General features: G+C 31.9%; 1 protein-coding gene across 2 annotated transcripts in view; it reads left to right on the plus strand.

Annotated features, from left to right (window-relative positions):
• LOC144835963 (rho guanine nucleotide exchange factor 10-like) overlaps positions 1–13,248 on the plus strand; it is a 104,729-nt gene that overhangs the window by 20,675 nt on the left and 70,806 nt on the right. For both annotated transcript variants that reach the window (XM_078691105.1, XM_078691106.1), the window contains 3 exons: positions 2,433–2,453; positions 10,010–10,112; positions 12,964–13,139. In XM_078691105.1, the coding sequence (XP_078547231.1) occupies positions 2,433–2,453; positions 10,010–10,112; positions 12,964–13,139 (300 nt within the window). The remainder of the gene's footprint in view (positions 1–2,432; positions 2,454–10,009; positions 10,113–12,963; positions 13,140–13,248) is intronic.

Raw genomic sequence — 13,248 nt, forward strand, 5'->3', positions numbered from 1 at the left:
CGAAAGTAGAGCACGATTGACAGAACACGTTCTAGCTGTAGGCAATACTGAGAGACACAGTTTATGTCATTCGCGCATTTCTACGTTTTTAATCGTCATCGAACTTCTTATTCTACTTTTAATCTATTTTTGTAAGCCAGATTTTGAAAAAAAATCCATCACACTTTTTTGTCAAACTAAGTTCGATAGTGTAGACAGAGCTTAAGAAATAATCTTGATTATTCATCTATGGTATAATGTTGATAGAGTTTGTACAAAAAAGTTGTTTTATATCCAACACCATTCTGCTTGAAGATGAAATATAAATTTACACATTTTTTACAGAAATTTGTTTAATCTATCGCATACAAAACATGAGGAAATCTTCAATTTTTAGTGATGTCATTATGGTTTGCCATTTCCTCTGTACTAAAATATGTTTGTCCCAATTATTACATAACTGTAATGGTTTGATGTGAATGTAAAATACATATTTATCTTTTAATCCACAATATTGAAGCATATGTCAAACTATGTATGCATAAAAACACATTGTAATATTCACTATAGCAACCATATGCATGATGTGAGTGAGTGGGCGAGTGGTTAAGACAGTGGAACTGTAATACGTAACCATAACATTGGCAAGTGTTCAAGGCTCACCCGCGCCTTGGTTCTGGTGGTAGAACGAGTCTTCTTGAATAAACCGTAGGTCCAGTGTACTCATCTAGCTCATGTGCACTTTAAAGAACCTAGTACATTTCTTTCGAGACGAGTAGGGGGATATCCCGTTAATAATACATCACAGCCACATGATCATAACTGGGCCCTCTGGGAGACCAGTCTTTGACTGAAGAGGTCACCCAGTATAAATAAATAATAACATATACGCTGTTCAGATTTAAATAAATAACAATTACAATAATAATTTATTTATTTTTATTTATTTATTAATAACAAAGTACTCACTGGGATACATATTTTATGTTCAATTAAAAAACAACCATTTTTTTTTCATAAAATTGATTGATTTTTCTAATCTGGAACACACATATTCAGGTTTACATAGTAGTAGTCACAATTATATATACGTCAGGCTTAATGGAACACTGATATTAGTACTGATGGGTTATTTAATCACTCTTTAGACATTATAATTATATGTTTTAAATTTTGAACATTTTATTTCAATTCATGACAGTTTGAATAATGGGTAACTCTCTGATTGATAGATATTCAAGGTTTTTTCTATTAAAGCTCTGTATACACTATCAAACTAGTTTGACAAAAACAGTGTGGTATTCCCAAATATGGTAGTGATATGCCCAAATATGGTAGTGGAATGACATCATGTCCATATATGGGCATATCACATTTATTTGTCACATAAAGTTTGATAGTGTAGACAGAGATTTACAAGTTTATAAATTCACCTGTTTTTATTCAAAACATTCATTAAATTATAATTATAAAATAGTTATTTTAAACCATTGAGAGCATTTGTCATTTGTGTACTCCACAATAACAAGTATGACAAATTGAGGGAGTGATTCCCAATACCACCAGGCAATAAAATGCATTATCATTATATTCCAATAATTGCCTGGCTATACTAATTACATATTATTATTGTTTAATATGATGGAATACTGTAATTTATTTTAAGGCGTATTCCGAGAAATTACAGAAAATTAGTTTGGGCAAGGTCGGAAAGGTGAAGGAGTTGTACACGCAGCAATCCTTTAGATTTTAATTCTATTACTGTGTACATTGAGTAGTTCAATTAATTTTGTCATTATTAACTAACTTGGCTTTAAGAGATAAAAAAGCAATCAAAATTTACATAATCTAAATTAAGAAAACCATTACAACAAAATACAATAAAGCTATCAATTCTTCAGTAATATCTTTATTAAATATTGTTTTTTTTTTCACCTGTAAGAAGAAAATGTAAATAAAAGATAGGCTTATACTAAGTGTGGGTGGGCACAGGTTTTCGGTTGTTGAAATAAATGTTGAATTTAAGGAATTTTGTTGGGGCTGTGTTGAAATGAGGCTGTGTAAAATATCTTTTAACATAGCATCTCTGCTGCCCCTGTTGTGGACATACAAATGAGTGATACATCATGATATTTGCTTGTCATGAAGAGACCCTTAGGGGAGATGAAAGTTGATTCATATGTCGTCCACACCTGTGCGCAGTTCAGCCCAGTTAGTAATATTCCCACACACAAACAATGTGAGGGCTACATATTTTATTATTTTAATAGCCACAAAGAAAAATAACCTTCTAAAAAGGTTGATGTCGCCGCCTATATCCGGCCAGCACAATTACAACCACGATATTCACTCACAAAACTACCCATATTTTATTTACGCTTGTAGACATATTTTTCAATATTCATATCTTTTCAATTACATTGCTTTTTTTTCATTTTTGTTGCTATCTATAGCAGTCGCCTCTTGTAGAATGGGTAAGTCAAAGTTCTACTAATACATTATGTTTCTTTAATATTTTATGTGTGTTGAATTTTTTAATAACCTGTCTTGAATGTTATACTAACTTTAGTAGTAGATTTGTATTGCATACAGTAGTCTTGTACTACAGTAGAATCCATTTGGAACCCAAAATGTCGTCTGATCCTTAAAGGCCAATTTACCTAGACGTGTGTTAACGGTAAGCAGAATTTAACCAAAATACCAAAATAATATAAATAAATATGTTATTTCTTATGACCATTTACACAAAACGCTGAGCAGACAGGCGATGCAGATTTGACATGGGACATTCTATACACACAGTTTTTTCTATGGCTATTACCGGTCTTCTGTGTAAATTTGCCTTAAACAGGAGTGTCCCTCAGATAGAATCTTAGTGTCAGAACACATAGCCCTTGTTTGTTTAACATGAATGTATCCCCTTAAGGAGTGTCCCCTGAGCAGTGGTATCCAAACGAAGGGTTCTACTGTCATAATTAGTTTACTCTGCATGTATATGTTTGTTTTTCCTAAAATCGATTATAATTTTGTTTCTTCTCTATTTTTGTATTCCTGTACTTCTGTATTTATGTAATGTTCTCCTAATATAGAAATTCATTCTGGTCTATTAATTGAAGTAACACATTATTGATATACTATATAACTATAGTCTACTAAATGCAAAAAGTAGTATCGTACTTTGTCTATCCAATTGACAAAATATAGCCTCCATCACTCCTAGCCTACTACTACTACTAGATTTGTGTATTATTTTCTTACATCATTTTTAATACCGGTAGGAGCCAATTCAGTCCGGCAAATCTTGCTGGCAAAACCTGCTTTGAAAGAACACCGATGTCATATTTTCTAAAGCTCCTGTCTACACTATCAAACTTTAAATGTGATGTGCCCATATATGGACATGATGATGTCAATATCACTACCATATTTAAGCATATCACTGCCATATTTGGGCACATCACACTTTTTTTGTCAAACTAATAATAGTGTAGACAGAGCTTTAGTATACTACATAGCAATATTATGTTAATTTACATGGATCATCTATCTGATATAGATAGACATTAGAGATATTATCATTGCATGATGATAGCTATTTGAAATGGTAATGATATATAATAAATCATAAGTTTTATAAGATCGATTCTAAAATTTGAAATGTTAAACATTCACTCATTATAGGCCTAATTTTAAAAAATGTAGGAAGAGAACTATTTCGTTCGTAAAGCCACCATTTAAATTCATTTTAAATTCATTTTTAACATTCTCTTATTAATTTTAAAAAAGGAAGAATAGGATTTTGAATCTTCCTTCGTTCCCTGGTCGAGCCACCATTTAAATGAACATATCTAGCTAAGAATGCTATATGCACAGATGTAGTTTGCATAGATCTTTCCTCTCTTTCCTCTCTTTCCTCTCTTTCCCCCATTCCCCTCCAGGTATTTCCTGGATATACCATTTAAACTTGTAACTAATTAATGACCATACAAATAAACTTAAATTAAAAAGATACCCTCCTAAAAAAAGGATGCTGTGCACCTATCCTATTTGTTTAGCTCTTTTCTCCTCCATAATGTCTGTTCCTTCACCTCTCCCCCCCCCCCCCCCTCCCCATTATTATCTGGATCTACCATTTAAACTTTTACCTAATTCTTGTTAAAGATATCCAGCCATAAGGGATGGATGCCATAGGCACTGACTGTTTGCGTAGCTGTCCTTCTGTTAATTGACATTTCTAAGCTACAGTAGTTTTATACTGAACGGAGCGTTTACCATGTGACTGAGTGTAAACTTAAAGATTACACATAACTGTCACTGATAAGGAATTCGCTGTAGAACTCTGTCTAATCTAAATATTGATGACTGATTTTAATTAAAATAATGATTTATTGATTGATGGTTTAATCGTTCTCTTGATTGATTAGTTAAATTAAAAGTATTTTTATTTTTCCTTCATTTATAATTTCAAATCCCATGCCTTGCTGAATGGACAAAGAGTATAAACAATTTTGATTGTGGTTTGTCTATTTTTTCGATTCCTAACCACATGTACAGTAAGAGAGTATAATTAGTAATATAAGGTAGAAATCAATTCAACGCATTATCAACCTAAACCTCTATCATTACACTTTTTGCAACAACCCTCAACACCATTGGTGTCCTCAAGTTAAAAGCAACTATCCCATTTGTATTATAATAATAATAATCTATTAATAGTCTATTCCAACATAACCTAACAAAGCCACTGTTATACTATGTTAATGTAATTATACATTTTTGGCTTGGTTTTAGTGAATCTTGGGTTACACGAAGGTTAATTTATTTAAAACCTTGAATGTTTAAATTATTTATTTTATAGAATAATTAATATATTTCGGTCCATGACACCAAGGATTTTCTAGAGATACTAATAACTGAACCTGATGCAATTAAAAATAATAACGCAATGAAAATTCCATCAAAAAACATAAAAAAACCTCCCTCCTCTCCCACATTTCTGAAAACCGCCATTTATTATTTGGTATTTTTTTCTGATTTTGTACATTGTACGGTACTTTACCTTATATTTTATAGCTCAAAAAATGATTTTAATTAACTAGAATAAAATGGAAAAAAAGATGTCTGATGAGGCAAGCTATGTGTATTGGAAAATTTAAATAAAGATTGTACTTAAATTAAAGAGAAGAGTTACAGGTCAAGGGTTAAGCTGTGTTCACACTAAGCCGGAAAAAATTCTGGGATATTTTCGTTTTTTTTGGGCACTGCATTCACATGTGTATATGTTTTGTACTGAAACTAGACAAACTTATATATTTGAAAAATTCCAATAAACTGAAAACTACAAAGAATTAAATTATGTATTATCGCAGCAGGTTTTTTTTGTGTGGAAAAAGTATATTTACAATTAACGGTAAAAACATGACCATAACGTTATGATTTATCGCAGCTTCCTGGCTACCAGTTTTTAACCTTTTACATCTGCTATTTCAGTCCTGCATGTTATTCGATATTTTTGTATAAGTCGTTGTCCTCTGTGACGTGTGCTTGTTCAATTACCCGCATCCCCCAGCTCACTTCTCACCCTTTCCCCAAATCTCATAACTGATATTTGACAACATTTGAATGTTTAATGTTTGATAAAAATAACAAAGTTTATGTAATGCACATTCTAAATTATGGTTTAAACATTAAAACTAACTAGAAAAGTTACATGATTTTACTCCGGAAATGTCCTTTAACATTAAAGTTCGGTCACATGAACTGGATAAGCTTGGTTATAATTTGATGTTTTTGTTGTACTACTGTACGTGTAGAGTTGTGAATCATTCCGTTAGTTGGTTACTTAATTTCATTAGTCAAGAGGAAACTTCTGAAGGTTGCCAGGGTTTGAGTAACGTTCCTTGGAAACATTTACGGTGAAACATTCAAACTTGTATGAGATTCACGTAAGGAATTAGATATGGGAGTGGAAAGGATGTCTCGCAACTCTACAGGATGTTGTATCCACTTAGGCAGTAGTTTGAAGGTAATTGCGAGATCATTAATTCACTTAATGTGTTAGGTAATTAATTTATTTGTGATTAGTAATTTGAATTTTACACTCACTGATTTTTGTTACCTATTGGTATGTAAGGAAATATTAGGAGTTGGTCAGATGACTTGTATGGTTGTAAAAGCTGCATTTACAATTAAAATAATTAGGAAAGTGTTTCAGTTTGATTAGCATTTTGAGATTGTTCCTCAAATTTGTAAGTTTGGTAGATGTCTTATAGATGTTGTAATACTACATTCTTTCAGTTCGATTGGTAGTGTAGTTTGAAATACTTGAGGTTGTAAAAGTTTGGTAGATATCGCATCAAAATGTTTCTTTTACTAACTTTGTGAACATTCCTTCAGTTGGAGTATTATTATGAGATGGTACACTACCTGCATTATAGGTTGTAGAATTTTGGTGGATATCGCATCAAAAGGTTAATTTTACTAACTTTGTGGGCATTCCTTCAGAGTATTGTGAGATGGTACGCAACCTACCTTAGGTTGTAGAATTTTGGTGGATGTCTCATCAAAATGTGTCTTTTACTGACTTTGTGGACATTATTTAGTTGGATTATTATTGTTAGATGTTACACTACTGTACACCTCAGATTGTAAAGTTTTGGTGGAAATTTTTTTGACTAAACTGTGAGAACATTTTTTTTTGTTGGATTATTATTTTGGGATCAATGCATTTGCAATACTTACATCTGGTTGTAATAGTTTGGTGAATGTCTCATCAAAATGTTCCTTTTTCCAGCAATAGTTCAAAGATAGAAGTGAGAACATTCATCCACTTAGATATTATTATTATTATAAGATTTTGCACTGCTTTACCTCTTTCCGTAAGGAATGCAGAAGAGAGATTTTTCAAAATTACAAGATGTCCCCTATACTAAAGCAATAGTTCAAAGATAGAAGTGAGAACATTCATCCACTTAGATATTATTATTAATATTATAAGATTTTGCACTGCTTTACCTCTTTCCGTAAGGAATGCAGAAGAGGGATTTTTCAAAATTACAAGATGTCCCCTATACTTAAGCAATAGTTTAAAGGTAGAAGTGAGAACATTTATTCACTTAGATATTATTATTAATATTATAAGATTTTGCACTGCTTTACCTCTTTCCGTAAGGAATGCAGAAGAGGGATTTTTCAAAATTACAAGATGTCCCCTATACTTAAGCAATAGTTTAAAGGTAGAAGTGAGAACATTTATTCACTTAGATATTATTATTAATATTATAAGATTTTGCACTGCTTTACCTCTTTCCGTAAGGAATGCAGAAGAGGGATTTTTCAAAATTACAAGATGTCCCCTATACTTAAGCAATAGTTTAAAGGTAGAAGTGAGAACATTTATTCACTTGGATAGTATTATTATGAGATCTTACACTGTTTACCTCCTTCCAAGTTTTCAATAGGGAATGCAAAAGTGAGATGTGTATTTCAAAATTACAAGATGTTCCTTTTACAAGCAATAGTTTAAAGATAGAAGTGAGAACGTGTATTCATTTAGTTGGATTTTTAGTTTATTGCTAGATACTGCTGTACTACAATACAACTGTTTTCCTTGTCTGTTTTATTATTATGTGACATCTTCACCATCCTCCTCCCTCACCTTCTCCCTCCATCTTAGAGTGAGTTATCCTGAAGTAGGAAGGATGTTCCACTTAAAAGCAGTAGTTTGAGAACATGGTATTTATAAAGAAAAACAAATATGAATAAAGATATGAAGAAATGATGATAATCGTTTAATTTAGATATACATACTGTATCAAGACAATATTATTAGATTATTATATTAGGATGACCCAATTAAAAAGATGATAACATTTCCATCAAAGTCCCAAAAGTAGAGATTTATTATTGTTATGAATAGAAATGATTATTTATCAGGTAAAATGAAAATTGAGGCGCCAGGTAAAGAGTATTTTACAAATATTATTATTTTAGATTTCCACTTCAGATGTATTTTAAACATATTTGCGAGAACCTAAATCCGTTTAATCGTCGAGGTACAACATCAGTGATTAGCGAGTGGCGCCGTTTAGACGGCCTTGCGTGCGACGCCTTGAATAACTTGGAAATCGACAACAAGTAGATTGGATGAAATGTTGCTTTTTAAACCCATTAACAAGTTCTAATCCTATGAAGAGGATTGGGATAAAGATTGAAATGAATTACATGTCATTCTAGAGTTAAATAAATTATATTGGAAGGCTAAAATAAGTTACGTTGCAAAGCAGAAAGTAAGGTATATAGCAGTGCTTAAATATATTGAAAACCTCAAGTTTAATAGTGAAGTTAATGGAATTAAATTGTGTTATAGTTGTATCATAATTTTAATGCTGTTTAAATTGAGGACGCAGATTGCCAATAGCCACTCCATATATCACTGTCGTATTCCTGTATGTAGGTTGAGTAATAAGAGTACATACATTACTTTTACCAAATAACCAATACATTTTCAAAATTCAATTTCTTTCAAAATTTGTTCCTTAAATTGTTATTCTCGATTTTAGAACTTTTATTTTATAAAAAAATTTTATTTTAGTGACCTTACATGCATAGTTAAATATGTTTCTGTAATTGTTTATACAGATTTAACAATATGTTAAAATGAAGCTACTGTCCCTTTATTAAGGTCATAGGCCTCCTTTGGAACCAACACTGTGTCCCTTAAAAGGGGTTGACAGTAGTGTTTATCCTCAATGATTTTACAGTGTTCCCATTATAGGGGTATCCCATGCATATGGGTGTTGGCCAAGTGTACATTTGCAATTGCGATCTGTGTTGAGAATAATACTGGCTGACCTCTATAAATAACTATCTCTACCCACGAGTAATTTAATTCCCCTAACATTTATTAGTTACAAAACCTAAGCAAACAGAGTATGTTGCTTTTAAGCTTTTAAATATAATCAGAAACGTACCAAGAATGACAATGTAAACAAAGAAGTATATTAATGTGCTTTATATGATGATTGTATTAAGTACGATAAAGACTTAGAGCTATTTTCTTTAATAGTAACCGCACTTCTGAGAAATTAGGCGTACAGTTATCTAATGTAGAATTTATTACCTTGTATTCTATTCTAAGTTGAGAAAAAGAAATTTGAAAGATGTTTATGTATTATGAACTGCAAAATTCATTTAATATTTTGATTAATAATTGCAAGTATGTAGTAACGTTGAAATATGAAGAAAAGAAAATGTAAATTGTTTTTATGGAACCATAAGAGTTAACAGTGGGGGTGGGTGATGTTGATGTCCAAGCTGTGATTTGACCCTGTGTTTTGTCAAAAATCTTTGCAACTTATCATCTAGTCACATTTGCTTATATATTCATTTTTTATCAATTTATTTGTGTGTAGATGCTTGCCTTTCAACTTTTCAACTGATTCATTTTATTTTAAAACTGCATGTATTTCTTACATTTTCTTTTTTACTTATTATACCTACTACTACTACTACTACTACTACTAGATAAACAGTTCTCCATATTGTTCTTATTGTCTTTTTACTAACTAATAACAATGTTTCCATTGCTATTCTAAGCTCAGTTGTCTACACTATCAAATTTTATGTCACAAAAAAAATGTGATTTGCCCATTATGGACATGATGATGTCATATCACTGCCATATTTAAACATATCATATCACTACCATATTTGGGCACATCACATTTTTTTCCAAAAAATAGTGTAGACAGAACATTAAATATCCTATAAGGGACACCTTCAGGACCAAATAAAGTGTCCCCTTAATAGGGGTGTCCCCTGAATAGTGATAAGTCATGGTGTTAAAACATAATAGTAGTTTCCCTAGGAAACTTCCCATAGTAAAGTGTCCCCTTAATAGGTGTGTCCCAAGGAGGTTTCTACTGTATTATATAAATATTAATATTCTGAATTATGATTGAATCACTAATAATACCAAAATACTAATCATTTGAACATATTATAATAACAATAAAATATAATTTTATAGGTGAAAAGTAGGCGGAGTTTAGACAAAGTTCGAAGTCTGTTTTTTGGTGTTCGAAACTCGTACTCATCAAAGACAGAAGCCAAAGAAGAAGATTTGGAAGAAGGTGAGAACATTTACTCTTCTATACTATATAAATTAACCAATATTCTTCACTTTTTTATCTGTGTAAAAGGTTAATGAAAAATATATATAAACTTTTATAAAAATAAAAAATAAGTTTTTTGTGTAAAAATCAACATGATTTTAATCTGTTCAAAGCTGGTTAAGTATATTAAGAATATTTTTGTTCAATGTAACCATAGTACCAAGGATACTGAGTTCTGAAGATCAAAGAGTTTACCTGTGGCTGCGACACGATCAGCTACAATCCCCTTAACAGGCGCCGCACGCCGCAGAGAATTATGTGCATAGTACAGTACTATTGGTATTTGCTGCAGCCAGACATAAGATCAAAGGACTGTTATGAGTTCCTATCTTGGCAGGGCGAGCTCAGTGTCCTGTTGTTAGATTGCCTTGATTGTACTAAACACTATTCAAAAGCATTTTATGCAAAATCTATTAATGCTTTTCAAGAACAAAATTACATTTATTAAAATGTTATTTCCAGTTCATCTATTTCATCATGAATATCTAAATGGACTTCCTGTTGTACAGCAGTAGTCATGGTATAAGGCACCTTTTCGTACGTAACCTACAAATGTTGCCGGGCCCTTGGGACGCGTAGTCATCATCAAATGCACGCATTTATGTAATTTCCAATTGAATTGTGTTAATCACATTGAAAACTGGAGTTTCATGGTGTCTATTCAGATCATAGAGTTAGGCCTAATATCTATATGCTAAGATTAAGCAGCAAGTTCTTGTATATTGTACTGTATTTTTGAATTGCAGTAAAAAGGCCAATCAACGTAGAACTAGGAAGTCCTTTGTTGTAAATAGCAATCATGTGTATAATTTAAATGTTCAATGATAACTATATACTGTAAATTTTGTTTGAATTTGTATCATTTTATTTTAACAGTATTTTAACATTGGCTTATGCCGTTTTTGCAATCTGTGTTTTTAACAGTATTTCAACATAGGCCTATTAACAGTATTTTAACATTGGCCTAGAACGTTTTTGCAGTCTGCGTTTTTAACAGTATTTTAACATTGGCCTATTATTAACAGTATTTTAACATTGGCCTATGGCGTTTTTGCAGTCTGATTTTTAACAGTATTTTAACATGGCCTATTAACAGTATTTTAACATTGGCCTAGAACGTTTTTGCAGTCTGCGTTTTTAACAGTATTTTAACATGGCCTATTAACAGTATTTTAAGATTGGCCTAGAACGTTTTTGCAGTCTGCGTTTTTAACAGTATTTTAACATTGGCCTATTAACAGTATTTTAACATTGGCCTAGAACGTTTTTGCAGTCTGCGTTTTTAACAGTATTTTAACATTGGCCTATTAACAGTATTTTAACATAGGCCTGTAGCGTTTTTGCTATTCGATGTACAGAAGTTTCTTTATAATTTTATTGTCTTAATTATGCCATGCAAAATAAATTTCCATTTAAGTTGACCAATAACATGTCTTGAATCTTGAACTGTACTGTATGTACCTGTAGTGTCCCCTTAATAGAGGTGCCCTTTGAATAAGGCTTGGCCATATTGTTAAAAGATATATTTCACATTGTCAAGAATTTAATCTCAACCCGGTGCCACAGTGTAAAACATGACTGTTTCCTCAAATGGTACTTAAGCATGATATAGTTTATCCATCCTATAATTGGCAAGTGACTTGCTGTCAGATGTGTATGAAATGAAAATTGTAACAAAAATCAAGGTTTCTCAGTATTTCATAAAGCTCCTGTTGTCAAAGAACAAAACATATTTTCAAAAATTGTAGGGGATTTCCCAATTTGTTACATTAATTTGACATTGTCTCTCACATGTTTGCTTGGCAGAGAATGTTCTTAGACCGTAATGTACATTAGATAAATCAACAAAGATTTAGCCATTAATTATTTCTGTGCTCGCCTAAATGTCACAGCCTGAGGTGAAGTACAAAACCATCAAATACGGACAACATCTCCCACGATTTTATTAAAAACCTCCTTCACCTGTTCATTTTCATTCTCAATTCTCAATTCTTAAGCTCTGTCTACACTATCAAACTAGTTTGATTTAAAAAAAGTGTGATGTGCCCAATATGGTAGTGATATTTCCAAATATGATACTGATATGCCCAAATATGGTACTGATATGCCCAAATATGGTAGTGATATGACATCATCATGTCCATATATGGGCACATCACATTTGTTGTCACATAAAGTTTGATAGTGTAGACAAAGCTTCTACACTATAAAACTAGTTTGACAAAAAAAACTATGAAGTGCCCCAATATGGTAGTGATATTTACATCATCGTGTCCATATATGAGCACATCACAATTTTATTTTGTCACATAAAGTTTGATAGTGTAGACAGAGCATTGGCATTGAAACGTGACTTTACAATAGACATTTTTAATTGATCACATTTTAATTATAGATAAGTTATTAACTTACAAAAAAATCCACTAGTATTAGTAACATACATATTAATTGCAGTACATAACATTGATAGATATTTACTCAGGCAGCTGGAAGCTAATTTAAGAATTCAGATATTAAAATGTCTGAATCAAGCAAACCTATCGATCTAGTTATTCTTTCCTATGAGCTATTCAAAGAATTTTTTGTAGGTAGGATTAATAGCTCATCTGTAACTAAAGCTCTGTCTACACTATCAAACTAGTATGACAAAAAAAAGTGTTATGTACACCAAATATGGTAGTGATATGACATCATCGTGTCCATGGGCACATCACATTTTTTGTCACATAAAGTTTGATGGTGTAGACATAGCTTTAAGGTTATATATTATAATAGAATTAATGAAATTCTTATAATTTTTCCTCGGCAGACCCAGAGGAAATACACATCTACGATGTCAAACTATGTCAATCTAAGCACCCACCTCCGACCCTTCCCCCTCAACCGGACGGCCTCACCCAGGGGCAAGTGATCCGTCGGCACATATTGCAATCTATTATGGACAGTGAAAAGTCTTATATGATGTCACTACAGCGATTAATACAGGTGAGAAGTATATTATGAACTTCCTTTTAGCCTTGGCCTAAGAATTTACTGGTTGACATTGCTAGCTACAAAATACATCTGTCTATAGACTCACTACAGCAGTGCACTA

This window comes from Antedon bifida, chromosome 2, assembly GCF_963402885.1.
Source record: "Antedon bifida chromosome 2, ecAntBifi1.1, whole genome shotgun sequence".
Taxonomy (NCBI): Eukaryota; Metazoa; Echinodermata; class Crinoidea; order Comatulida; family Antedonidae; genus Antedon; species Antedon bifida.